This window comes from Mustelus asterias, chromosome 16, assembly GCF_964213995.1.
Source record: "Mustelus asterias chromosome 16, sMusAst1.hap1.1, whole genome shotgun sequence".
NCBI lineage: Eukaryota > Metazoa > Chordata > Chondrichthyes > Carcharhiniformes > Triakidae > Mustelus > Mustelus asterias.
The window spans coordinates 10,082,072-10,110,057 of record NC_135816.1 but is presented as its reverse complement, the minus strand read 5'-3'; the positions used below and the strand labels follow the sequence as shown (position 1 = coordinate 10,110,057).

The following is a 27,986-nucleotide window of genomic DNA, read 5'->3' as shown; positions in this document are numbered from 1 at the left end:
TGAAGGTCGATAAGTCCCCTGGGCCTGATGAAATGTATCCTAGGATTCTTTGGGAGGCGAGGGATGAGATTGCAGAGCCTTTGGCTTTGATCTTTGGGTCCTCGCTGTCCACGGGGATGGTGCCAGAGGACTGGAGAGTGGCGAATGTTGTTCCTCTGTTTAAGAAAGGGAATAGAAATGACCCTGGTAATTATAGACCGGTTAGTCTGACTTCGGTGGTTGGTAAATTGATGGAAAAGGTCCTTAGGGATGGGATTTACGACCATTTAGAAAGATGCGGATTAATCCGGGATAGTCAGCACGGATTTGTGAAGGGCAAATCGTGCCTCACAAATTTGATATAATTTTTTGAGGAGGTAACTAGGTGTGTTGATGAAGGTAGGGCGGTTGATGTCATATACATGGATTTTAGTAAGGCGTTTGATAAGGTCCCCCATGGTCGGCTTATGATGAAAGTAAGGAGGTGTGGGATAGAGGGAAAGTTGGCCGATTGGATAGGTAACTGGCTATCTGATCGAAGACAGAGGGTGGTGGTGGATGGAAAATTTTCGGACTGGAGGCAGGTTGCTAGCGGAGTGCCGCAGGGATCGGTGCTTGGTCCTCTGCTCTTTGTGATTTTTATTAATGACTTAGAGGAGGGGGCTGAAGGGTGGATCAGTAAATTTGCTGATGACACCAAGATTGGTGGAGTAGTGGATGAGGTGGAGGGCTGTTGTAGGCTGCAAAGAGACATAGATAGGATGCAAAGCTGGGCTGAAAAATGGCAAATGGAGTTTAACCCTGATAAATGTGAGGTGATTCATTTTGGTAGGACTAATTTAAATGTGGATTACAGGGTCAAAGGTAGGGTTCTGAAGACTGTGGAGGAACAGAGAGATCTTGGGGTCCATATCCACAGATCTCTAAAGGTTGCCACTCAAGTGGATAGAGCTGTGAAGAAGGCATATAGTGTGTTAGCTTTTATTAACAGGGGGTTGGAGTTTAAGAGCCGTGGGGTTATGCTGCAACTGTACAGGACCTTGGTGAGACCGCATTTGGAATATTGCGTGCAGTTCTGGTCACCTCACTATAAGAAGGATGTGGAAGCGCTGGAAAGAGTGCAGAGGAGATTTACCAGGATGCTGCCTGGTTTGGAGTGTCGGTCTTATGAGGAAAGGTTGAGGGAGCTGGGGCTGTTCTCTCTGGAGTGGAGGAGATTGAGGGGAGACTTAATAGAGGTTTATAAAATGATGAAGGGGATAGATCGAGTGAACGTTCAAAGACTATTTCCTCGGGTGGATGGAGCTATTACAAGGGGGCATAACTATAGGGTTCATGGTGGGAGATATAGGAAGGATATCAGAGGTAGGTTCTTCACGCAGAGAGTGGTTGGGGTGTGGAATGGACTGCCTGCAGTGATAGTGGAGTCAGACACTTTAGGAACATTTAAGCGGTTATTGGATAGGCACATGGAGCACACCAGGATGGTAGGGAGTGGGATAGCTTGATCTTGGTTTCAGATGAAGGTCGGCACAACATCGTGGGCCGAGGGGCCTGTTCTGTGCTGTAATGTTCTATGTTCTATGTTCTATGTTCTATCTCCCCTATTCCCTTGTGTTCTAAGCTTAATTCCCCTCCTTTGTCCCTGAGAGGTCCGATTTTCTCCCTGACAACTCTTTAGTTCCTATCGTATGAATAGAATGCCTTAGGATTCTCCTTAATCCTGCCTGCCTCGTGACCTCTTTTTGCCCTTCTAACTTCCTGTTTGAGTTCTTTCCTACTCTCTCTGTATTCCTCCAGAGCTCCATCTGTTTTCTGTTGCCTGGACTTAACGTACGCCTCCCTTTTCATTTTAATCAGATCCTCAATTTCCCTGGTTATCCACGACTCTCGAATCCTACCTTTCCTATCTTTCCTTTTTACAGGCACATGCCTATCCTGCAGCCTCATCAATTGTTCCTTAAAAGACTCCCACATGCCAGACATGGACTTACCCTCGAACAACCTCTCCCAATCAACATCCACCAATTCCTGCCTAATCCGGCTATAGTTAGCCTTCCCCCAATTTAGCACCCTCCCCGTAGGACAGCACTCATCCTTGTCCATTACTATCTTAAAGTTAACAGAGTTGTGGTCACTATTTGCCACATGTTCCCCTATCGAAACTTTGACGACCTGACCGGGCTCATTTCCCAGAACTAAGTCCAGTATAGCCCCCTCTCTAGTCGGGCTATCTACATACTGTTCCAAAGAACCTTCCAGTATGCATTTTACAAATTCCTCCCCGTCCAGAACCCCAGCTCTAAGCACTTTCCAATCTATACCAGGGAAATTAAAGTCTCCCACTACAACAACCCTATTTTTTCCTGCACCTATCCAGAATCTCCTGACATATCGGTAGCACAGTGGTTAGCACTGCTGCTTCACAGCTCCAGGGACCTGGGTTTGATTCCCGGCTTGGGTCACTGTCTGTGTGGAGTTTGCACATTCTCCTCGTGTCTGTGTGGGTTTCCTCTGGGTGCTCCGGTTTCCTCCCACAGTCCAAAGATGTGCGGGTTAGGTTGATTGGCCATGCTAAAATTGCCCCTTAGTCTCCTGAGATGCGTAGGTTAGAGGGATTAGCGGGTAAATATGTAGGGATAAGGGGGTAGGGCCGGGGTTGGATTGTGGTCGGTGCAGACTCGATGGGCCAAGTGGCCTCTTTCTGCACTGTAGGGCTTCTGTGATTCTGTGATATCCTTTCCTCCGCTTTGCCTGTATAGCGCGTAAGAAACAATACTTTTCATTGTATATTAATACATGTGACAATAATAAATCAAATCAAATCAAGTCGGCTTACATTAACACTGCAATGAAGTTACTGTGAAAATCCCCTAGTCGCCACACTCCGGCGCCTGTTCGGGTACAACTGGGGGAGGATTTAGCATGCCCGATGCACCTAAACAACACGTCTTTCGGACTGTGGGAGGAAACCGGAGCACCTGGAGGAAACCCACGCAGACACGGGGAGAATGTGCCGACTCCACACAGACAGTGACCCAAGCCGGGAATCGAACCCAGTCACCTGGCGCTGTGAGGCAGCAGTACTGACCAGTGTGTCACTATGTCACCCATTCTCTGGGTAAAGACATTCCCTCTGAGTTGTCGATGGGATTTATTAGTGACTCTCTTATATTGATGCCCTCCAGAAGTGAAAATGTTCTCTGCCCAATTATCAAATTCCTTTATTTAGAGACCTTTACGAGATCACCCCCTCAATCTTCTTATTTTCGAGAGAAATGAGCCCCAGTCTGTGTAATCTTTCCTGATAAGTTAGGTTTATTTATTCGTCAGAAGTAGGTTTACATTAACACTGCAATGAAGTTACTGTGAAAATCCCCTAGTCGCCACACTCCGGCGCTTGTTCGGGTACACTGCGGGAGAATTTAGCATTGCCAATCCACCCAACCAACACGTTTTTCAAACTGTGGGAGAAACCGGAGCACCCGGAGGAAACCCACGCAGGCACGAGGAGAATGTGCAAACTCCACACAGACAGTGACCCAAGCCGGGAATCGAACCCGGGTCCCGGCACTGTGAGGCAGAAATGCTAACCACTGTGTCACCCCATAAGTATAAGCCCTCAGTTCTGACAATTCTGTCAGTTCCGACAAGAAGTGAAGGATAACCCCACATCTCAGTCCAAATAAAAACGCAGTTGATTTATTATGTTAGCGCTGTGCTGGAGAGAATAAACCAGATCCAAAGGTAAGCAAAAAAAAAGTAAGGTTCACAATAAAATGTCAGCTCACATTGTACACAGCTCCAAAATCTGGCCCTTTTTAAATTAATTGTATATTTATTTTCTGTAAACTCTTTACAAAGTGAACTGGGTGACTGTTAAACACACCTCCTGGGAAACACTGTGCTTGTTGAGGTTTCTCCAGTTTGTGTGAGTGAGAGGGATGGTCAGTCGCCTTCAGAGCCAACTCCACACGTTTGCTCATAATATCCGTCTCTCTTTTCCCAACCAGAGGATCCTCAGGGGACGTAACCGAAAGTGAAAGGTCACCACCCGAACATTGATGAGCGGGAGGGAAGACAAGGTAAGCAGGAGGCCAGGTCCCCACCCCACCCTGCCCAGCGGTCCTCCAAAGCTTGGAGGAAGGAGCAGCGCTCCAAAAGCTCGTGATTCCAAATAAACCTGTTGGACTTTAACCTGGTGTTGTGAGACTTCTTACTGTGCCCACGCCAGTCCAACGCCGGTATCTCCACATGACGGGAAGAGTGAAGAAGGTGCATAGGGTGAAGTCTTCCTCACACTTCAACACGTCTTCCTCGTTCTAACTACCTTGCTCTGGTACTTCACTGAGTGTCTGCCCCGGCCTATCACATAGACGTCGAGTTGGTAGCTTTGCCCAGGCTCCAGGCCCTCCACACGTTCTGTCATCACTGCCTTCCGCGGGTCTGAGCTACGGAAATATTGGCAGCTCACCTTCTCGGACTTGCTCCTTGTCATTGGGTCGAGGCAGTGGTTTTGCAGCTCCCCGGGCCTCTCCTGGCCCAGCACCGGCTTCCTGTACACACAATATTTGTTCATCTGCTGTGTGGCGAGCCAGGCCACAGTCAGGGAAGAGCAGGCCCGCAGTCGGTCAAACACTTTGAGTCTGGCGTCACGGGGGAGAGTTGGGAATGGCTGCTTGTTGGGGTGAGTGGTGACGTGAACTCTCAACAAGGCCTTCCCTCCTTTACCAGCCTTCAGGCGGAGTAGGTACCTGGCTTTAGGCTTGCCCATGAGTTGGAGATGTTTAACCCCCTCCACAATCTGGGTCGCCACGATCTTTCTGTTCTGCCTCACCTGGACGTGGGCCGTACGGTAGCAGGACTGGAGGGAGACCATCACCGATCGATGAGAGGAAACTGGCTTGAACTGCAGGTACTTGGAACCTCCGCGCTTGAGAAAAATCTCCGTCACCTTCCCGCCTTCCAGCTCCTGGACTTTCTGCTTCACCTCCTCCCTGGTCTTCACAAATGTCCCGATATATGCTGAGCTCACGTTGGTTAGGAGATTCAAAATGAAAACGTCAAAGTAATACTGGGTGCCGGGCTTTAGCCGAGAAACAGTGAAGATGTTTTTGCCTCCGGTGCAGGTTTTCTGAATGCCTGCCAGATGTCCAGCTGAAGGTTTCGTCAATTGACGTCCGACCATTGGGCGACTGACCACATGGTCATGGCCCAGAGGCTTTGACCGTCCCCTATCCAGCTCTGACCACTGTACCTTTTTGAAAAGTTCGGCCTCGTTAAGTTTAGCCTCGACGGCGCACAGGCTTTTGAAGTTATGCTCCTTATTAATGACCACGCAGTAGGCCGTGGGCTGCTTGAACTGAGAGATAGCTGGGCTTGGCTTCCACACCAGAGAAACACTCGTGCGTCCCACGAATGTCAGGCCCAACCGTGAATCACTGGGCAGTTTGGGGTACGGTTGGTCAGACTCAGGGGTAGTTGTGGCGTAGGCGTTAAAAATGGAGTCCTTCTCAATGGACACAAGTTCCAGTCTGTAGATGCCGGCAGGACTATCAGCAATGCTGTAAGATTCAACATCATTACCTTGATAACGAAACAGCTCCCCACTCTGCCCATGAAGAGTGGCCTTGGGGTCCTTCTGTAGATTGAAAGGCTCTCGTTCGCCTGTTAAAAGAAAAAATAATGAGGCTAAACAAACATGTCAACTGTGGATCAGTTGTGGGGCTCTTGCCTCTGACTAAGAAGATTGTAGGTTTAAGACCAACCCATCAACAATGAGATAAAGGTTTGTGACCCTAATCTAAAGGATAAGTGGCCCAGTTGTATCAAAACTGGGGGAAAAAAACAAAATAAACAAGCACTGGGGAAAAGGTGTAAGTATCTAGGAAATTAGGATTGTTTTCACTGGAAAGACGGAGGCTGAGGGGAAACTTGATAGCGGTCTATAAAATTATGAGAGGGTGGATAGTCAGAGGTTTTTTTCCCAGGGTGGAAGTGTCGATTACAAGGTGGCACAGGTTCAAGGTGAGAGGGGGAAAGCTTAAGAGAGATGTGCGGGGTAAGGTTTTCATGCAAAGTTTTGTGTGCCTGGAACGCGCTGCCAGAGGAGGTGGTGGAAGCAGGCACATTAGCAACATTTAAGAGGCATCTGGATGGGTGCATGAATAGGGAGGGAATAGAGGGATACGGACCGAGTAAGGGCAAGGGGTTTCTTTTTTAGTTTAGTTAGGGCATCATGATCGGCACAGGCTTCGAGGGCCGAAGGGCCTGCTCCTGTGTTGTACCTTGTCCTTGAAATCTATTCGGGCCAATAAGGAACAGTACAATGTTCAACAGCAAGCAGTGAAGAAACTGGAGTCAGAGCTAGAAGATGTGTTTGTCCTTTTCTTCCTATCGAAGCCTGAAGTATCTTGACATCGCCCAAGGGATGCCATGTAATTCCATGGGCCTTGAACCCATGAGTTTCTGACTCACAGAGTGCTTGCTACTCACCAAGGCATGAAGCAAACCAGCAAGTCTGAAGCCACTGCAGGTCGCTCACACCACTCCCTTCATTAGACTGCCTAGTGATGACTCAGATCGTTGGGACGTCTTGTTAAAGTTGTACAAGACATTGGTAAGGCCACACTTGGAATACTGTGTGCAATTCTGGTCACCCTATTATAGAAAGGATATTATTAAACTAGAAAGTGTGCAGAAAAGATTTACTAAGATGCTACCGGGACTTGATGGATTGAGTTATAAGGAGAGGCTGGATAGACTGGGACTTTTTTCTCTGGAGCGTAGGAGGCTGAGGGGTGATCTTATAGAGGTCTATAAAATAATGAGGGGCATAGATCAGCCAGATAGTCAATATCTTTTCCCAAAGGTAGGGGAGTCTAAAACTAGAGGGCATAGGTTTAAGGTGAGAGGGGAGAGATACAAAAGTGTCCAGAGGGGCAATTTTTTCACACAGAGGGTGGTGAGTGTCTGGAACAAGCTGCCAGAGGTAGCAGTAGAGGCGGGTACAATTTTATCTTTTAAAAAGCATTTAGGCAGTTACATGGGTACGATGGGTATAGAGGGATATGGGCCAAAAGCGGGCAATTGGGATTAGTTTAGGGGTTTTTAAAAAAAAAGGGCGGCATGGACAAGTTGGGCCGAAGGGCCTGTTTCCATGCTGTAAACCTCTATGACTCTATGGCTCTAAATTAAATGAATAACACAGACACTTCACAGGACAAAGACTACCTGCACCAATCAACAATTTCAGCAGATGCACAGTCTTTGTGGGAGCAAGAATGATAATATCTTTTTGTGCATTAATGCAACTTGATGCCTCTGTTGAAATTCAGCCAAAGATGACAAAAAGAGGTTTTACTGGACAAAAAATAGCGCTTGATAGGTGTGTTCCTGTCACCTGCTTGCTGCAGCATCCTTTTGACATTGCAAGTGATAGGTGGATTATGGGAGGCTTTTTTCAAACTTGGGGGTCACGACCCGCAGGTGGATGGCAAGGTTTAGAAAATGGATTGCTAGGTAAATTCCCGCTGTCCCTTAAACTGGTCCTGTTCAAAAAAACCCGGCATGTTCTGTGATCTTGTTAGAAAAAAATGTGGGATTTTCTGTGGTCCTGTTAAAAAAAGTGGGAATTCCTGTAATCCTGTTGTTGTATGAGGAACGGTTGAGGACTCTGGGTCTGTACTCGTTGGAGTTTAGAAGGATGAGGGAGGATCTTATTGAAACTTACAGGATACTGTGAGGCCTGGATAGAGTGACGTGGAGCGAAGGTTTCCACTCGTAGGAAAAACTAGAACCAGAGGGCACAACCTCAGGCTAAAGGGATGATCCTTTAAAACAGAGATGAGGAGGAATTTCTTCAGCCAGAGAGTGGTGAATCTGTGGAACTCTTTGCCGCAGAAGGCTGTGGAGGCCGGGTCATTGAGTGTCTTTAAGACAGAGATAGATAGGTTCTTGATTGATAAGGGGATCAGGGGTTATGGGGAAAAGGCAGGAGAATGTGGATGAGAAAAATATCAGCCATGATTGAATGGCGGAGCAGACTCGATGGGCCGAGTGGCCTAATTCTGCTCCTATGTCTTATGGTCTTATGGTCTAAACAAATGTGGGATGTTCTGTGATCCTGCTAAAAAAGTAGGAATTTCTGTGATCCTGTAAAAAAATGTGGGATGTTCGGTTTATAGTGCACATTTTGTAAAAGGCAGTATGACAATGAGAACCCCTCAGACATCACAAGCATAAAGATTTCTGATGAAGACTTGTGTGCACTTTATGAAAGGAAATGATAAGAATGATGAGAGAGGTGTGTGTTTAGATGCACAGTAAATCCCGTGTTGATTGTGACTGTAGCAGCAGCTACTGCAGATTGGCTGGTCCCTGGATTCTGCTCGAGTCTCGAATATCCCGCCGTGAAGGCAGGCTGTAACTTCGGAGTTTGATAATTATCATCATTATCTCACAATCTAACTCAATAATTTTCACCAGTGTGCATCAAAATACTTTGCTGTTGACTCAATTTCAAAATGTGGAGATGCCGGCGTTGGACTGAGGTAGGCCCAACACCAGGTTAAAGTCCAACAGGTTTAGTTGGCAGCACGAGCTTTCACCTGATTCACCTGATGTAGGAGCAGTGCTCCGAAAGCTCGCGCTACCAAATAAACCTGTAGGACTTTAATCTGGTGTTGTGAGACTTCTTACCATGCCAATTTCAAAATGGGATGAAAAACAGGAAAACCATTGAGACTTTTAACTTTTTTAAAGTTACGGCTGTACGTGAGGAAGGATAATCGACACATTAACCACAGACTTCACTGGGTGCAGTGTAGTGGTGTGACATATAGGACATTCTAGGACAAGATGTCATAGTCTTAGGATAAGAGGCAGCAAATTTAAAACAGAGTTGAGGAGAAACGACTTCTCCCAAAGGGTTGTGAATCTGTGGAATTCGCTCCCCCAAAGTGCTGAGACAGTGAGTAAATTTAAGGAGGAGTCGGACAGATTTTTAATTGGTAATGGGTTGAAGGGTTATGCGGGGGAAGGCAGGAAAATGGGGATGAGGAGCATCTCAGCTATGATCGAATGGCGGAGCGGACTCGATGCTGCTCCTATATCTTATGAATTTATATCCCAGGGAGGTTTATTGATGAGATGGTGACAGTGATAATTGGTGACTGCCCTATTAAGGTTCAGCCTAAAAGCAGCATGGTGATCTGGTGAGCTCCACATTCCAAAGGTGCATCTTAAAATAAATGGCAACCAATTTTCTGTGGATTTTATTTTATTAATTCGTGGGACATGGACGTCTCTGTCTGGCCAGTACTTATCGTCCATCCCTAGTTGCAGCTGAGAGTCAACCACATTGCTGTGGCTCTGGAGTCACACGTAGGCCAGACCGGGTAAGGACGGCAGGTTTCCTTCCCTAAAGGGACATTAGTGAACCGGATGGGTTTTTACAACAATGGTTTCATGGTCATCAGTAATTCAAGATATTTTTTTACTGAATGCAAATTTCACCATCTGCTGTGGCGGGATTCGAACCCGGGTCCCCAGAACATGAGCTACGTTAATGATAATACCACTCGGCCATGGTCAACCCACAGCAAAATTGTCTGATTTTGGACATTTATTTTGAATGTATGGGCTGACGAGAGGAGTTTGCAAAATACCGACACCAACTTCCTGCGTGCAGGGAAATGGCCTGAATGAATAGGAAAATGGATCTGGAACAGACCCCTGGTGTTTAATACACTGTATAATGTTAGTACAGAGTGGAAAGATCATATTTCATTACACGTCCCACGTGACGTATATTGTGGGGGATTCCCATTTGGTAAAAGTGGTTTGCTGCAAAAACAAATTGGAAAAATTGTGATATTATCCTACAGCTGCCGCACCCACACCTTCACCCTCACTGAGAGACTTCAGTTTGAGGATAAATAGAATGTAAAAGATTAAAGACTCATCAAGCAATCATTCACAATCAGTTTAATCCCCAGATCAGCTTGGAAATATATGTTTGTTTTAGAGCAGGAGGTTTTTACATTTGCCTTTTGCTTTCTACTCTTGAAGTCAGTTTGGGAATCTCACTCTTTCTGCTTTGATGTGGGCACAAGGTAATGATTTCAATCCTTGTTTTTGCAATTCTAACGGATTTGCAGATTGTAAACTCCAGCAATGCATGGTGTTGATGTCAGATTGGGCATGTGGCAATGTTCCAGATTCAGAACAGTTCCAAAAGAAACCAGACTTTCAAAAAGTTGTTAGATAAACATCATAAACGACACGTTTCTGTAGAATTGGTATAAACCGAACATGGACATCTGTGTTTCTTCAGCTTTCCAGCTGTCATCCTGAACCCTCTGCTCTACTGAGTGTTTCATTCTGTCTGATTGCCCGAACAATCCCAGTGCCTGTCATTCCCAGTGTCACTCAGTCCCAGTGTCACTCAGTCCCAGTGTCACTCACTCCCAGTGTCACTCACTCCCAGTGTCACTCAGTCCCAGTGTTACTCAATCCCAGTGCCACTCACCCTCAGTGTCACTCAGCCCCAGTGTCACTCACTCCCAGTGTCACTCAGTCCCAGTGTCACTCAGTCCCAGTGTCACTCAGTCCCAGTGTTACTCAATCCCAGTGTCACTCACCCTCAATGTCATTCACCCTCAGTGTCACTCAGCCCCAGTGTCACTCACTCCCAGCGTCACTCAGTCCTAGTGTCACTCAGTCCCAGTGTCACTCAGTCCCAGTGTTACTCAATCCCAGTGTCACTCACCCTCAATGTCACTCACCATCAGTGTCACTCAGCCCCAGTGTCACTCACTCCCAGTGTCACTCATTCCCAGTGTCGCTCAATCCCAGTGTCACACAGCCCCAGTGTCACTCAGTCCCAGTGTTACTCAGCCCCAGTGTCACTCACTCCCAGTGTCACTCACTCCCAGTGTCACTCACTCCCAGTGTCACTCACTCCCAGTGTCGCTCAATCCCAGTGACACACAGCCCCAGTGTCACTCACTCCCAGTGTCACTCACTCACAGTGTCACTCACTCCCAGTGTCACTCACTCCCAGTGTCGCTCACTCCCAGTGTCACTCAGCTCCAGTGTCACTCATTCCCAGTATCACTCACTCCCAGTGTCGCTCAATCCCAGTGTCACTCAGCTCCAGTGTCACTCATCCCCTGTGTTACTCAATCCCAGTGTCACTCAGCCCCAGTGTCACCCAATCCAGGTGTTGCTCGCTCCCAGTGTCACTCACTCCCAGTGTCGCTCATTCCCAGTGTCACTCAGCCCCAGTGTCACTCAATCCCAGTGTCATTCACTCCCAGTGTCTCTCACTCCCAGTGTCACTTCAGTCCCAGTGTCGCTCACTCCCAGTGTCATTCACCCCCAGTGTCACTCACTCCCAGTGTCGCTCACTCCCAGTGTCACTCAGTCCCAGTGTCACTCACCCCAAGTGTCCCTCATTCCCAGTGTCATTCAACCCTGTGTCACTCAAGCCCAGTGTCATTCACCCCCAGTGTCACCCAGTCCCAGTGTCACTCACTCCCAGTGTCACTCACTCCCAGTGTCACTCATTCCCAGTGTCACTCACTCTCAGTGTCATTCACCCCAGTGTCACTCACTCCCAGTGTCACTCAGTCCCAGTGTCACTCAGTCCCACTGCATTGGGGGGACAGCAGTGGAGGGACTGCACTGGAGGGGCAGCACTGGGGAAGCAGCACTGGGGGAACAGCACTGGGGGAGCAGCACTGGGGGAGCAGCACTAGGGGAACAGCACTGGGGGAGCAGCACTGGGGGAGCAGCACTGGGGGAACAGCACTGGGGGAACACACTGGGGGAGCAGCACTAGGGTAGCAGCACTGGGGGAACAGCACGGGGGGAACACACTGGAGGAGCAGCACTGGGGAAGCAGCACTGGTGGAGCAGCACTGGAGGGGCAGCACTGGGAGAACAGCACTGGGGGAACAGCACTGGACGTACAGCGCTGGAGGGGCAGCATTGGAGGAACAGCACTGGAACAGTGGCACTGGGGGAATAGCACTGGGAGAGCAGCACAGTGGGAGCAGCACTGGGGGAGCAGCACTGGGGGAACAGCACTGGAGGGGCAGCACTGGGGGAACAGCACTGGGGGAGCACCACTGGGGGAGCAGCACTGGGGGACTGCACTGGAGGGGCAGCATTGGGGGAACAGCACTGGGGAACAGCACTGGGGAACAGCACTGGGGGAGCAGCACTGGAGGGGCAGCACTGAAGGGGCAGCACTGGGGGAGCAGCACTCGGGGAGCAGCACTGCAGAGCAGCACTGGGGAACAGCACTGGGGGAATAGAACTGGGGAACAGCACTAGGGGAGCAGCACTAGGGGAGCAGCACTGAGGGAGCAGCACTGGGAAACAGCACTGGGGGAGCAGCACTGGAGGGGCAGCACTGGGGGAGCAGCACTGGGGGAACAGCACTGGGGAACAGCACTGGGGAACAGCACTGGGGGAACAGCACTAGGGGAGCAGCACTGAGGGAGCAGCACTGGGGGAACAGCACTGGAGGGGCAGCACTGGGGAACAGCACTGGGACAGCGGCACTGTGGGAACAGCACTGATGTTTAGTGCTAGAAGAGATTACAGAGATTGGGAGATAAAAATTCAGCTGCCATCGGTCTTTTCCTCACCTGATCCGTCACCACTGGACATGTCGTCAAGTTCCTGAAGAGTGAGGATCCACTGTAGAGGTGCTTCACATGGAGTAATCCTCACTGTGACTGGAGTGTTTTCCTCCTCCACAACAAAATAGTATCTTCAAGGAAGAAAACCACATTAAATAGGAAAGGATGTAGGAATGATCTTCTCCAGATGCTGACTCAGAAATCCCACTGGACCTGGATAACCATGTGGGTCCACCCAAGATGGCAATCACTGACTTATAGTTAAAACCGATTAAATCTCACAAAAATCTCTACATGGTGAGTGGAGGGGAGAGGATCTGAGAGAGTGAGGGAGGGACTGAGAGAGGGGCTGAGAGAGTGAGAAAGGGACTGAGAGAATGAGGGAGGGACTGAGAGAGTGAGAGAGGAACTGAGAGAGTGAGAGAGGGACTGAGAGAGTGAGGGAGGGACTGAGAGAGTGAGGGAGGGTCTGAGAGAGGGGCTGAGAGAGTGAGAAAGGGACTGAGAGAGTGAGAAAGGGACTGAGAGAGTGAGAGAGGAACTGAGAGAGTGAGAGAGGGACTGAGAGAGTGAGGGAGGGACTGAGAGAGTGAGGGAGGGTCTGAGAGAGTGAGAGAGGAACTGAGAGAGTGAGAGAGGGACTGAGAGAGTGAGGGAGGGACTGAGAGAGGGACTGAGAGAGTGAGGGAGGGACTGAGAGAGGGACTGAGAGAGTGAGAAAGGGAGTGAGAGAGGGGTTGAGAGAGTGAGAGAGGGGCTGAGAGAGTGAGGGAGGGACTGAGAGAGTGAGGGAGTTTTTTTATTAAAGTTTATTTATTGGTCACAAGTAAGGCTGACATTAACACTGAAATGAAGTTACTGTGAAATTCCCCGAGTCGCCACATTCTGGCACCTGTTCAGGTCAATGCACCCTAACCAGCACGTCTTTCAGACTGTGGGAGGAAACCGGAGTACCCGGAGGAAACCCACGCAGACACGGGGAAACCGTGCAGACTCAGAACATACAGTGACTTAAGCCGGGAATCGAACTCGGGTCTCTGACGCTGCAAGGCAGTGGTGCTAACCACTGTGCCACCGTGCTGCCCCAAGAGGGTCTTGTTATATAGAGTCATAGAGGTATACAGCATGGAAACAGGCCCTTCGGCCCAACTTGAGTGAAGGAGGGTGTGGGAGAAGAGTCAGGACAGGACTCAGAATGGAGAATGTAGGGCTTCTGAAGTAAGAGGGAGGTGGCCAGGTCAGCATGGAGACATGGGAGGGGGAGGTGGGGGGTATATGGATGGAGACATGGGAGAGGGAGGTGGGGGGGATATGGATCGAGACATGGGAAGGGGAGTTGGGGGGTATATGGATGGAGACATGGGAAGGGGAGTTGGGGGTATATGGATGGAGACATGGGAAGGGGAGTTGGGGGTATATGGATGGAGAATGGTGTGAGTCTGAGGGGAGACACGGTAAATGAGTCAGAGTGGAGAGTGCAGGTGGTATCTGATAAACTAATGTGAGAATTCCAAATTCCAAACCGTTGAGAGGTACATTGGCACGTATTGTGTGTAAGGTGTTCCCCGGCCCTTTATTTCTATTATTCGAACAGTGTCTCTGGAGAAACTGGTCACTATATTCGATTGGATAGTGAGAGATTGTTCCTCGAGCTGTTCGATTATTCCTGTTGATTTCACATTTTTTTCAAGGCCTAGCCCGTTGCCTTCTCCCCTTCCTCCATCCCCCGTCCCCTCCCCATTGGCCGCCACCAGCCCCCTCCCCAATACACACTCCCACCCCCTCGAGCTCACTGTTGGACCTGACAAAAAAATACATTTTGACCTATTTGCTACACCGATTTATGAGAAAGGTGGTCGGAGCTTTGTTAATGTGCAGAGACTGGGAGAGGCTGGGACCGCTCTCCTTCGAGCAGAGATGGTTAAGGGGGAGATTGAGTCGATGGTTAAGGGGGAGATTGAATCGAGGCTTTCACCATCATGAGGGGTTTTGATGGAGTAAATGAAGAGAAACTGTTTCCAATGGCTGGAGGGTCAGTAACCAGAGGGAGCCAGATTTAAACCAACGGTCTAAAGAACTCAGAAAAGGAACTGAGGAGAATTGTTTTTACACAGCCGATCGTCACAATCTGGAATGTATTGCCAATGGGCACTGGCAGCTGATTCAATAATGACTTTCAAAAGAGAATTGGATAAATAATGTCAAAGTAAAAACAATTTGCAAGGCTCTGGGGAGAGAGCTGATGGGATTAGACCTGGCTGGATAGTTCTTCGAAAGAGCCAGCACAGAGCACATTGGACAGAATGGCCTCCCTCTGTGCCATGCAATTTGATTTACCCTGATTCAGATGGCTTCCAGTCTCAGACTGTGCATAGACCAGCCCACCAATCCCCAATGGACACAAAGGATAGGGGATAGGAGGAGGAGTAGGCCATTCAGCCCCTCCTCCGCCATTCAATTAGATCATGTCTGATATTTAACTTCAGCACCATTTTCCCGCACTATCCCCATATCCCTGGAGATCTAGAAATCTATCGAACTCTGTCTTGAACATATTCATTGACGGAGCCTCCACAGCCTCTGGTAGAGAATTCCAAAGATTCACCACCCTCCCAGTCAAGAAATTCCTCCTCACCTCAGTCTTAATTCTGAAACTGTGCCCCCTGAGTCTAGACCCCCCAGCCAGGGAGAAACATCCTTCCTGCACCCACCCTGCCAAACCCTGTCAGAATTCTGTATGTTTGAATGAGATGACCTTTCATAGAATCATAGAATTCCTACAGTGGAGAAGGAGGCCATTCAGCCCATCGACTCTGCACCAACTCTCCAACAGAGTATCCCACCCAGGCCTTGTCACCATAACCCCACTAATCCTCCTAACCGACACATCTTTGGACACTGAGGGAGAATTTAGCATGGCCAATCCACCTAACCCAGAAACATCGAAACATAGAAGCAGGAGGAGGCCCTTCGAGCCTGCTCCGCCACTCATCACAATCATGGCTGATCATCCAACTCAATAGCCTAATCCTGCTTTCTCCCCATAACCTTTGATCCCATTCGCCCCAAGTGCTATATCCAGCCGCCTGCACATCTTTGGACTGTGGAAGGAAACCGGAGCACCCGGAGGAAACCCACGTAGACACAGGGAGAACGTGTAGACTCCACCCAAGGCCAGAATCGAACCCAGGTCCCTGGCACCGTGAGGCGGCAGTGCTAACCACTGTGCTACCGTGCCGCCCTCTCATTCTTCTAAGCTCTAGAGAATTCTGTCCCAGCCTCCTCAAGATCTCCTCATAGGAAAATCCCACCATCCCGGCGATTAGTCTGGAAGAACGACAGTCCCACCCCTTTAGGTACCTCCTTGGTGTATCCTTCATGAGAAACCCAGTGATTTCAGTTCCATCTGGCATGGCTGTCAGGTCCTGGGGTGTCAGCTGATTGTAAAGAGCTTGCACAAGGTTCAGATCTCTTCCTGGCAGCTTCTGTGCTGAGCAAGCAAGGCCAAGGATAAGTCGTAGACAGAGGACGTTCCGGCAGGTTCCAAACAGCACGTTCCACACACTCCTCATCATAGTTGGACGTTCTTTAACTGGAACAAAATAGGTAAACCAGTCACCACAGCCACTTTCTTTCACCCAGAAAATATACACAGACATTTTATCGGTGATTTTCCTCCAGAGTTCTGTCTTGCTGAGGTACCTCTGAATTTAAAATCACCCTCCTGTTCAAATCCCTCCCTGACCTCACCTCCCCCTCTAGGGGCAACACGGTAGCACAGCGGTTAGCACTGCTGCTTCACAGCGCCAGGGACCTGGGTTCAATTCCTGCTTGGGCCACTGTCTGTGTGGAGTCTGCACGTTCTCCCCCGTGTCTGCGTGGGTTTCCTCCGGGTGCTCTGGTTTTCTCCCAAAGATGTGCGGGTTAGGTGGATTGGCCATGTTAGATTTCCTCATAGTGTCAGGGGGACTTTCAGGGTAAATATGTGTGGTTACGTGGACAGCGCCTGGGTGGGATTGTTGTCAGTGCAGGCTTGATGGGCCAAATGGCCTCCTTCTGCACTCTAGGGATTCAAAGTCAGGATGGTGACTTGAGGGGAACTTGCAGGTGACGGTGTTCCCAGATATCTGCTGCCCCTGTCCTGATAAATAGTAGAGATCACGGGTTTGGAAGGTGTTTTAAACACTCTGTCATTGGCAGCCAGGCCCCTAAGTTCTGGAAATCCCTCCCTAAACATCCTTATCTCTTTCTCTTTGACCAAACCTTCGATATCTTGTGCAAACGTTTTATCATTATTTGAATACTCAATGCCCCTATTTATCAAACTCTAAAATATTTTGAGGCATTTATTTACTTACATACAATCTGTCAGGAAAAGATGCACTTTATTTTCATCATCCTTCAAAACCCTCCCATTAAGTATATGTAATGTTGAATTGTTCGGTATTTGATTATGTGTATCTGTTGACTGCTCGCTATATATGATTTGTTACGCCTGGGTTTGGTCATTGCGAAAAATGAAACTAGATTGAGGCAAGCTGCTGTAAATACGAGAGAGCTGATGTTATATATTTAAAAGGGTTGCAGATTGCTTTAAGAGCTGATCGCATGATTTGATGGCGATGTCATAGGGTTTGCACAGAGGCTGCTGCTTTTATTTTCAGTTTTGTATTCTATGCAATGTGGAGAGCAGCTTCTCAATAAACCTTGTTGTTACAGTGAATCCACGTGTGCAAACCACAGGTTTTTCTTTTTCTTTTTTAAAGCCTACAACTTCTAATGTAGTTGGGACATTACAGTGGACCTCTCAAAGCATTGAACAGAACTCTTGTTATACACAGAAACAATGGTGTGTCATCTCTGCATATCTCCGAGGCATAAAACACCACAGTGTACATTCCCATTCCTTATTTTTTTCTCCTTACAACTATCAACAATCAACCACATGTAGCGTGTCTGCTCTTCCATTCATACATTCTACTAAAACGGTCGTGTTTGAAGACGTTCCCTGCCTGGCAAGATCTCCACACTTGTATCATCAAGAAAATTTGAGATGATGTTCCCCGCATCCAAACCAAAATGATCTTTAAGATCATGACACTGCATTCTTACCCCTTGATGGAGTGAACTCAGGGATCAAACTCAGACTTGATTTTGTTTCCAAGGCCCTGGTATGGCAACGTATTAACACAGTGAGGTATGAATCATAGAATCATAGAATCATTAGAGGGATTAATAATTCACAGGTCTCTGGCTGAGATGTCCTCATATTCTCCTTTCTGCCTCAGCAGCGCCCACCTTTCCTTTTGGGGCTGAAGGCCCTCTGATTGGGCCTTCCACCCACCAACAGTGGACACCGAGATGGCCTCTTAATTAATCACATCCCTTAAAAGCCAGTGGCTGAGCAGCACACCACGGGGCCTGTATATGGTCCCATTGTCAGTATCACAACCCAACTGGGCAATGTTTCAGGTCTGTCCAGGTGAATGTTAGAACAAGGGGGTTGAATGGCCCATACCTAGGCCTATATTCCTGAGCTCCAACTTGCCTATTTTCCTGTGCCCACCCATGTTCCTATTTTTGTCAAGAAAACATGAAGCCATCTGACTCATGGGATGTGGGCATCACTGCCCAGGCCAGCATTTGTTGCCCATCCCTAATTGCCCTTGAACTGAGTGTCTTGTTGGGCCATTTCATAGAACAGTACATAGAACAGTACAGCACAGAACAGGCCCTTCGGCCCACGATGTTGTGCCGAGCTTTATCTGAAACCAAGATCAAGCTATCCCACTCCCTATCATCCTGGTGTGCTCCATGTGCCTATCCAATAACCGCTTAAATGTTTCTAAAGTGTCTGACTCCACTATCACTGCAGGCAGTCCATTCCACACCCCAACCACTCTCTGCGTAAAGAACCTACCTCTGATATCCGTCCTGTATCTCCCACCACGAACCCTATAGTTATGCCCCCTTGTAATAGCTCCATCCACCCGAGGGCAGTTGAGAATCAACCACATTGCTGTGGCTCTGGAGTCACATGTAGGCCAGACCGGATAAGGACGGCAGATTTCCTTCCCTAAAGGACATTAGTGAACCAGATAGGTTTTTCCAAAAATTAATAATGGTTGTCATGGTCACCATTCCTGATGTCCTCAAAAAGGTTCAAAGCAAGAGCAGTGCCATATGCAATTTGCCCCAAGGTCGAAGAAGAATTAATACAACTCGGTAACACTGGTGTGTTAGAGCCAGTTACAATGAGTGACTGGGCTACCACCATCGTACCTGTCATGAAACCAGATGGTTCAGTTCTTATTTGTGGTGATTTTAAAACAATCATAAATCCAGTGTGGTGCTAATCAATATCTCTTTAATTGAAGATTTGTTAGCTGGGTTATCAGGTGGGCAGAGATTCAGCAAGATTGATCTTTCACAAGTATATTTACAGATGAGTATAACTGCTGAATCTCATCTGTTGTTTACCATCATTACTCATAAAAGTATTTTTCATTATAAAAGATTGCCTTTTGGAATAACATCTGCAGTCAGCCTTATTCCAAAGATCAATTTTTAGTGATCTCTGTGGTGTACAATGTCACCTGGATGATATTCTAATTACAGGGTCCAGTAAACAGGAGCATATGAATAATTTAGAAGCAAAATTGGAACATCTTCAAGCACGTGGTCTGCGTATTAAGAAAGGAAAGTGTGACTTTTTTCAGGCTTCAGTCCAATATTTGGGTCACATTATTGATAGCAAAGGCCTACACCAAACAACTAAAAAGATGGACACTATCTTAAAAAGCACCACTTCTGATGAATGTGACACAATTAAGGTCCTTTCTCAGATTAGTAAATTATTATGGCAAATGTGTTCCTTACATTATTGAAGCCATTGCATAACTTACTGTGTGTGAAACAGTCATGGGACTGAACAACAGAATGTGAAAAAGCATACAAGGATGTCAAAGATGCTCTGCAGATGTCTGAAGTATTGTTTCATTTTAATCCAAGGCTACCATTACTGTTTGCTTGTGAAGCTTCACCTTGTGGAGTAGGGGCAGTAGTTTCACATGTTCTGCCTTTGGGAGAAGAATGGCCAATAGCTTTTGCTTCGTGTACTCTGACTCGTGCTGAATCTAACTGTGCTCAGCTAGAAAAAGCAGCATTGAATATAATTTTTGGCACGTGAAGGTTTCATCATTATTTATATGGTTGTCATTTCACATTATTGACTGATCATCGACATTTAATTACTATCTTTGAGCTGTATGAAGCCATACTGTCATTAGCTGCTTGCCGAGTGCAAAGATGGTCACTGATCTTATCTGCACACTCTGATGGTATAAAATATCGTCAATCAGAGTGCCATACTCATGCATTGGGGGTGGCACAGTGGTTAGCACTGCTGCCTCACAGTGCCAGGGACCCGGGTTCAATTCCCGGCTTGGGTCACTGTCTGTGCAGAGTCTGCACGTTCTCCCCGTGTCTGCGTGGGTTTCCTCCGGGTGCTCCGGTTTCTTCCCACACTCTTAAAGTTGTGCTGGTTAGGTGCATTGACCCAAACAGGCACCAGACTGTGGCGACTAGGGGAATTTCACAGTAACTTCATTGCAGTGTTAATGTAAGCCTTACTTGTGACTAATAAATAGACTTTACCTTACTTTATCATGCTTACCTTTACCCTATTGAGCAGATACCACCAACTGACTTTGCTAATATTCTTTATTTTTCGCTAGTAGATCATTTGCCTGTGAGAGCTTCTTAAGTTCGGACATACCAGAAATGATCCCATGATGGGGAAAGTGATGGATGTGGTATTGAAAGGAATGATAGCTGGAATGTATCGTACCCATCCTGATTTGAAATCATTTGTGTGTCAAGAAAGTCTGAGTTGCTGATGAAAGGTGGGTGTCTATTGTGGGAATCTAAATATTCATTCCCCTTGTCTGCATTGAAGAGTTCTTGAACAACTACATAAAGGATATCCTGGTCTAGTCCAGATGAAGGAATTAGCATGTTATTTTTGGTGGCCAGATCTGGATGCTTTTATTGAAGAAGAAGTGGGACAGTGTCAGTCCTGTGCATAAGTAAGAAATACTTCCTTGGGAGTGGTTCTAAAATGCTATAGTAATTATCGCATACAGATTTTGCTGGTCTGTTTGAGGGTTACATGTACTTCGTCATAATTGATGCACTCTCAAAGTGGCCAAAAGTTGTTGTCATGAGATCTACTGCATCTGAACAAAGCATTGAAAAACTTGATGAAATCTTTGAAAGATTTAATAAACCGGAACAGATTGTTAATGATAATGGTTCACAGCTTATTTCACAAGAGTTTGAGGAATATCTCAAAGTGAATGGTATTCAGCATGTAAAATCTACACCTTATCACCAGTCAACCAATGGATTAGCTGAAAGATTTGTACAATCCTTCAAGTGTTCTTTAGAAATTTCAAAAAACAAGGTTCGTTATCATGTTGTATGGACAGCTTTTTGGCTCCTTATGGAAACACTGCTAATGCGGCTATCCAAAGTTCATCTGCGTAACTACTCTTCAAGAGAAAGTTGAGAATTACTTTTGATTTGTTATAACCTCCAGAAACTTCAGAGATAGTGAAGCATCAACAACAATCTCAAGTTTCTAGATGTGAAACAAGGGCAAAACAACACTAATTTCAACAAGGGGGTTGAATGTTGGCATGTAATTATGCCACGAGTGAGAAATGGGTTCCAGCCAGTCCAATTTCTCACATGGTTCAAAATGAAGATGAACTAGTTTCACGATGCTGTGCTGACCAATTGTTGCCATCTTGAAATGATTTCTCAGAATCATCTGCAGAAGTAGCATCTCCTTTAGTTCCCAGTGTTTAACGAGTGAGGGAATTGCTGAAAGCAAAAGGATGTGGCTGCTCGGTGCAGCTGGAATGAGATTGATGTTGGGTAATGAGATACAGGTCAGTTGGATGGGACTAGCTGACAAGGCCGAGGGTGTAAACGGTACAGTACAAGCTCAAGACAAGACCGAGGGGCTGAATGGACGGTTTCTTATGTTCTTATTCCAATACTGATAGCAACAACTCTCTGTTTCTCTAATTCTCGATAACTGTTAAACTCAGTCTAATCCAGATCCCAGTCTGGGATCCACTCTGTCTGACCCTGATCCCAGTCCAGGATCCAGTCTGTCTGATCCTGATCCCAGTCCAGGATCCAGTCTGTCTGATCCCGATCCTGGTCCGTTACATTTTGTTACTTTATTCAGTGGGTGAGGTGTAATTCACTGGTCTGGGAGAACACCTCGCCCTGCCTCCTGTATTTGAGCTTTCTGTTGCGGGTTTGGATTTAAAATGTCACCATTTCAAGCTCAGCCATTCCACAAATAAAAATCACCTTCGGCAAACGCTGTGTTAGAGGGAGTCTGGCCAGGATTTTACCCATTGTCACAGCATCTCTCCCCACCTGGATAAACTGAATGTGAAGCTTTAAGGCAGAGCGTGTTTTAATCTAACCTCGACACAGCCCAGTCTGCACTCTCAGTAACGTTCTTGCTGCTCAGACAGTTCAGGCTGTCTGCTGATCAGTCCGCTATCTGCTTATTCAGATGCGACATTCCCTGGTTCAGCAATTTCCTTTCTTTTGTGACTCACTTTGAGATGTCACCCGGGCAGGTGAGGTTGTAAACCTGCGGCAGGTCTGCAACGTACGACACATCTGTTTAAGCCATCAAGACAGCCTTTGCGTTCAGCCAGAGAAAGGGTTAAAACCGCCCTGACAAGCTTTGCAAGTTGTCGAAACTTAAAAAAAGGGGCTCTTACCTCTGTTGCTTCAGCTTCACAGCGTTGTCTGAATCGAGTTGATCGAGAATTTCAGAGCCCTAGTTATAATCCCAGGCGCGTTTCCCAGACTGAATTGAGTTGCGGTGAATTGAAAATAAGCAAACGTTCCCCCCCACCCCTCCGGAACCTTCCGCAGAATCACTCGGCGTTCCGGGGCGGAGAGATCTACTCCAAAAGCTGAGCTGGACCAGAATGTGTGGTTGCGATCCCTTGCTCCTGTCAGTGTGTTGGTGAACAGGGTAGATTTGCATTACGCACACCAGGCAGTGATTACAAACTGACTCTGCCCCGAGCTTTTCACTCACTTTGCAAACTGGGCTGCGGAACTTCCCAGCGATTAAAACAAGGCAAAGGAACAGAAATATATCTATACTTATATCCCAAATGGTGCTGAATGCAGAGAGAGAATGGAGCCACCTGCTCTATCAGAGAGGGGAACACCTCTTGCCACCATCAGGCTTTACCCAGCAATTTTGAGGGTTAAACCAAATGAAGTTCTTTCTTTCTTTCAATTGCAAGGCTGAATGTCAGCACAGTAAAGCCTTGTTCAGGAAGAATTCTGCAGGGTCAGCTTGGCTCAGACTGTCCAACTCAGGAAGAACAAACTTTTATCCCTGTACTTATCTCAGGATATCCCAACACCCTCCGCAGACACCGTGGTGCTATTGAGGTGCAGTAAGATGGGAAAGCACAGCAGCAAGGTTTGTGCACAGAAAGCCCCCACAAACTGCAATATGATCGGCGCAGTTATAGATCAGACAATCCCTACAGCGCAGAAGGAGGCCATTCAGCCCTTCCGACAGAGCATCTTACCCAGGCCCTATCCCTGTAGTGGATGGCACGGTGGCACAGTGGTTAGCACTGTTGCCTCACAGCGCCAGGGACCCGGGTTTGATTCCCGGCTTGGGTCACTGTCTGTGTGGAGTCTGCACGTTCTCCCCGTGTCTGTGTGGGTTTCCTCCGGGTGCTGCGGTTTCCTCCCATAGTCGGAAAGACTTGCTGGTTCGGTGGATTAGCCATGCTAAATTCTCCCTCAGGCGCCGGAGTGTGGCAACTAGGGGAATTTCACAGTAACTTCATTGCAGTGTTAGTGAAAGCCTACTTGTGACTCTTATAAATAAACTTTTAACTTTGTAATTCCACACATTTATCCTGTTAATCCACCTAACCTGCAGATCCTTTGGATATTAAGGGGCAAGTTACCATGGCCAATCCACTAAAGGTAGATGTTAGAGGTAGATTCTTGTCACAGGTAGGTTCTTTACTCAGAGAGTAGTAAGGGCGTGAAATGCCCTGCCTGCAGCAGTGGTGGACTCGTCAACGTTGAGAGCGTTCAAGTGGTTATTGGATAAACATATGGATGATATTGGAATAGTGTCGATTAGAGGGGCTTTAGATTGGTACCACTGGTCGGCGCAACATCGAGGGCCGAAGGGCCTGTACTGCGCTGTAATGTTCTATGTTCTATGTTCTATAAAGGTTGCACATCTTTGGACTGTGGGAGGAAACCGGAGCACCCGGAGGAAACCCACGCAGACACAGGGAGAACTTGCAAACTCCACACAGACAGTGACCCAAGGCCGGAATTGAACCTGGGTCCCTGGCGCTGTGAGGCAGCAGTGCTAACCACTGTGCCACCGTGCTGCCCAATTGCAGCAACCACTCTGGTTCGCACTGTGGTGAACAGTGAGGAAATCCCAGAGATGAGAATTAGAGGAATGCAGAGATCCCGGAGGTGGTGGGATTGGAAGAGCCGTCTCTGGCCATTTCATCACAAGACCGGCGAATCTTCCTCATAGGAGGAAAACGTAACCCCCATCGCCTGGATTAAATTCCACCCAGTGACTATTCATAAATCAAAGGATCGTTTCAACTTACCCTGCTGGTGTCAAAGATTTGTGTACATTCACCACAACACCTCACCATTCCCTCAGCTGTTTCAATTTGTGTAATATACTTGTTATCATGTCTCCCTGTTCCTCTTAACATCTCATTTGATTTGATTTGATCAAACCACTTCTCCGCCTTAAATCTCATTGGCCATCTGTCTGCCCCATTACCCAGCAGCACTCAAGAAGCTTGACATCATCCAGGACAAAGCAGCCCATTTGATTTTCAAAGAACAAAGAATATTACAGCACAGGAGCAGGCCCTTCGGCCCTCCAAGCCTGCACTGACCATGCTGCCCATCTGATCTAAAACCCCCTATCCTTCCAGAAGACCAGAAGACATAGGAGCGGAATTAGGCCACTTGGCTCATCGAATCTGCTCCGCCATTCAATCATGGCTGATATTTTTCTCATCCCCATTCTCCTGCCTTTTCCCCATAGCTCCTGGTCCCCTTATTAATCAAGAACCTATCTATCTCTGTCTTAAAGACACTCAATGACCTGGCCTCCACAGCCTTCTGCGGCAAAGAGTTCCACAGATTCACCACTCTCTGGCTGAAGAAATTCCTCCTCATCTCTGTTTTAAAGGGTCGTCCCTTTAGCCTGAGTTTGTGCCCTCAGGTTCTAGTTTTTCCTACTAGTGAACGGTGAATAGGGTGAACGGTGGGAAGCTTTTCCCCGGGTCGGTGGTGACGTTCACGAGGGGTCATAGGTTCAAGGTGAAGGGGGGGAGGTTTAACACAGATATCAGAAGGACATATTTCACACAGAGGATCGTGGGGGCCTGGAATGTGTTGCCGGGCAAGGTGGTGGAGGCGGACACACTGGGAACGTTTAAGACTTATCTAGATAGCTATATGAACGGAGTGGGAATGGAGGGATACAAAAGAGTGGTCTAGTTTGGACCAGGGAGCGGCGCGGGCTAATTGTTCCTTGTTTCTCGTTTCAAGGCTTCATTCTATGATCATCTTGCTGGTGCCAGTACAGAGCGAGACTGCGGATAGTTGGGAACCTGTCTCGGGGGCAGGGAATTCATATGGTGTTCGTGGAAGTGGAAATGACTAGGGTTGGGAAGCATTTTCCGATCAGGGCCATTGTGATCTCCTGGACTCGTTTCGATCGCCTCAGGGGATCGGAGAGGAATTTCCCAGATTTTTTTTCCCCATATTGGCCCTGGGGTTTTCACTCTGGGTTTTCGCCTCTCCCTGGAGATCACATGGTCTGGAATGGGGGGGTGGGGGTGAGTTAATAGGTTGTGATGAACAAAGCATCGTAGCTGTGAGGGACAGCTCGGTGGATAGGATATTGGTATGTAGATAGGCTGGAAAATTGGGCGGGGATCCTGGATTCAGGATTCAATCCTGGACCGGGGAGCGGCGCGGGCTTGGAGGGCCGAAGGGCCTGTTCCTGTGCTGTATTGTTCTTTGTTCTTTGTTCTAGTGGAAACATTCTTTCCACGTCCACTCTATCCGGGCCTCGCAGTATTCTGTAAGTTTCAATAAGATCCCCCTCATCCTTCTAAACTGCAATGAGTACACACTCAGAGTCCTCAACCAGGGACCATTCTATTCACATCCTATTCATGTATTTGTCAAGACGCCCTAAAAGTCACTATCGTATCTGCTTCCACGATTTGATTTGATTTGAGTTGATTTATTATTGTCACATGGATTGCGATACAGTGAAAAGTATTGTTTCTTGTGTGTTAAACAGACAAAACATACAGCTTATGGAGTACATGGGGAGAAGGAAAGGGTGCAGTTACAGGTAGGGTGAAGAGAAAGGTCAGTTTAATTGGTACCCCTTCCACTAACATTGACTCCCTGTACCACCAACACACAAGGGCAGCCATGTGTACCATCTACAAGATGCACTGCAGCAACTCACCAAGCTTCCTCAGACAGCACCTTCCACCTAGAAGGACAAAGGCAGCAGACTCATGAGAACACCACCACCTGCAAGTTACCCTCCAAATCACTGACTATCCTGTTCAGAAAGGCCGTTCACTGCAATCTTCTCAAGGGGCAATTAAGTATGGACAACAAATTCTGACCTAGCCAGCAACACCCACGCTTTCAAAAATCTGTTTTGTTCTCCAGAAGTTTGTTCCTATCCTCCTCATTGTTTAATACAGTTCAGAGATTCCATTTATCTGCAAACTTTGAAACTCTGTCCAGTAAACCCAAATCCGGGTCATTAATATTTATTGAAAGGGAACTTGCCCTCAACTGACCCCTGCGGAACACCAGCGTGTAATTCTGTCTGAGAAAAACAAATGCTCATCAATATTCTCTCCCCTGCCTCCCTCAGACAAGTTCACTAAAACAGCTTATCTGGCTGTTACCGTTTTGTATTTTGTTCTGAGCTTGCTGTGTGTGAATTGGCTGCTGCATTTCCTCCAGGGCAACACTGTTAGATACGATTCTGTGACTGGGCAGCACTTGCTAAACAATCCTGAGTGTGTTAACGGCTACACCGACAGTCAATTTAGGATAATTGGTGGAGTTTGTTAAGTGGCTTATTTCCATTTGTTAGAAGCAACACTTTCACCCATTCTCTGCAACAAGAGGAACATGGTCAAGCTTGGTGCTTCTATTTGAATTACCTGGGAGCTTAGAGAGCCTATAGTTCCGCATTACTTTCTTCATGGCAACGCTTCGGCCAATCAGAGTCAACTTGTCAACCAATCAACCTATTCACTTGTAGTATAAATTGCTGTGATAATTTAAAATTTGGCATTCTTCTGTTTGTCCTGATGAGTGCGAGATGAAAGCTTCAGCAACATGTGTCTCTTTTCAGAAATATACTATGACAATGACTACACTTTCTTCCAAGATGGTAATATGCTTTTGCAGGCCTCACAGCACCAGGGACCCGGGTTCGATTCCCGGCTTGGGTCACTGTCTGTGTGGAGTTTGTACATTCTCCCCGTGTCTGCATGGGTTTCCTCCGGTTTCCTCCCATACTCCAAAGATGTGCAGGTTACGTTGATTGGCCATGCTAAATGTGCAGGGTCCTGCGATAGGGCGGAGGTGGGGGGGGGGGGGGGGGGGGGGGGGGGGGGCGGGGGGAGGGGGGCAGCGGGGGGAGGGAAGGGGGGAGTAGGTCTGCGTAAGATGCTCTGCTGGAGAGTCAATGCGGACTCAATGGACCAAATGGCCTCCTTCTGCATTGTATTTGATTTGATTTATTATTGTCACATGTATTAACATACAGTGAAAAGTTTTGTTTCTTGTGTGCTATACAGACAAGGCATACCGTTCATAGAGAAGGAAATGAGAGAGTGCAGAATGCAGTGTTACAGTCATAGCTAAGGTGTAGAGAAAGATCAACTTAATGCAAGGTAGGTCCATTCAAAAGTCTGACGGCAGCAGGGAAGAAGCTGTTCTTGAGTCGGTTGTGCGCGACCTCAGAATTTTGTATCTTTTTCCAGACAGAAAAACATGGAAGAGAGAATGTGCGGGGTGCGTGGTGTCCTTAATTATGCTGGCTACTTTTCCGAGGCAGCAGGAAGTGTAGACAGAGTCAATGGATGGGAGTCTGGTTTGCGTGATGGATTGGGCTACATTCACGACCTTTTGTAGTTCCTTGCGGTCTTGGGCAGAGCAGGAGCCATACCAAGCTGTGATACA

General features: G+C 47.5%; 1 protein-coding gene across 2 annotated transcripts in view; it reads right to left on the bottom strand.

Moving 5' to 3' along the window:
* Positions 1–3,776: 3,776 nt before the first annotated feature.
* Positions 3,777–27,986, bottom strand: part of LOC144505445 (protein NDNF-like) — a 43,104-nt gene continuing 18,894 nt past the window's right edge. Inside the window, exons 1-4 of one of the 2 annotated variants that reach the window (XM_078231547.1) lie at positions 22,445–22,549; positions 15,993–16,224; positions 12,639–12,763; positions 3,777–5,646 (exon numbers count right to left, since the gene is read on the bottom strand). In XM_078231547.1, the coding sequence (XP_078087673.1) occupies positions 4,283–5,646; positions 12,639–12,763; positions 15,993–16,207 (1,704 nt within the window). In that variant the 5' untranslated portion in view covers positions 16,208–16,224; positions 22,445–22,549 and the 3' untranslated portion in view covers positions 3,777–4,282. Of the gene's footprint in view, positions 5,647–12,638; positions 12,764–15,992; positions 16,225–22,444; positions 22,550–27,986 lie in introns of those variants that run through there. The other variant, XM_078231548.1, reaches the window with a different exon arrangement.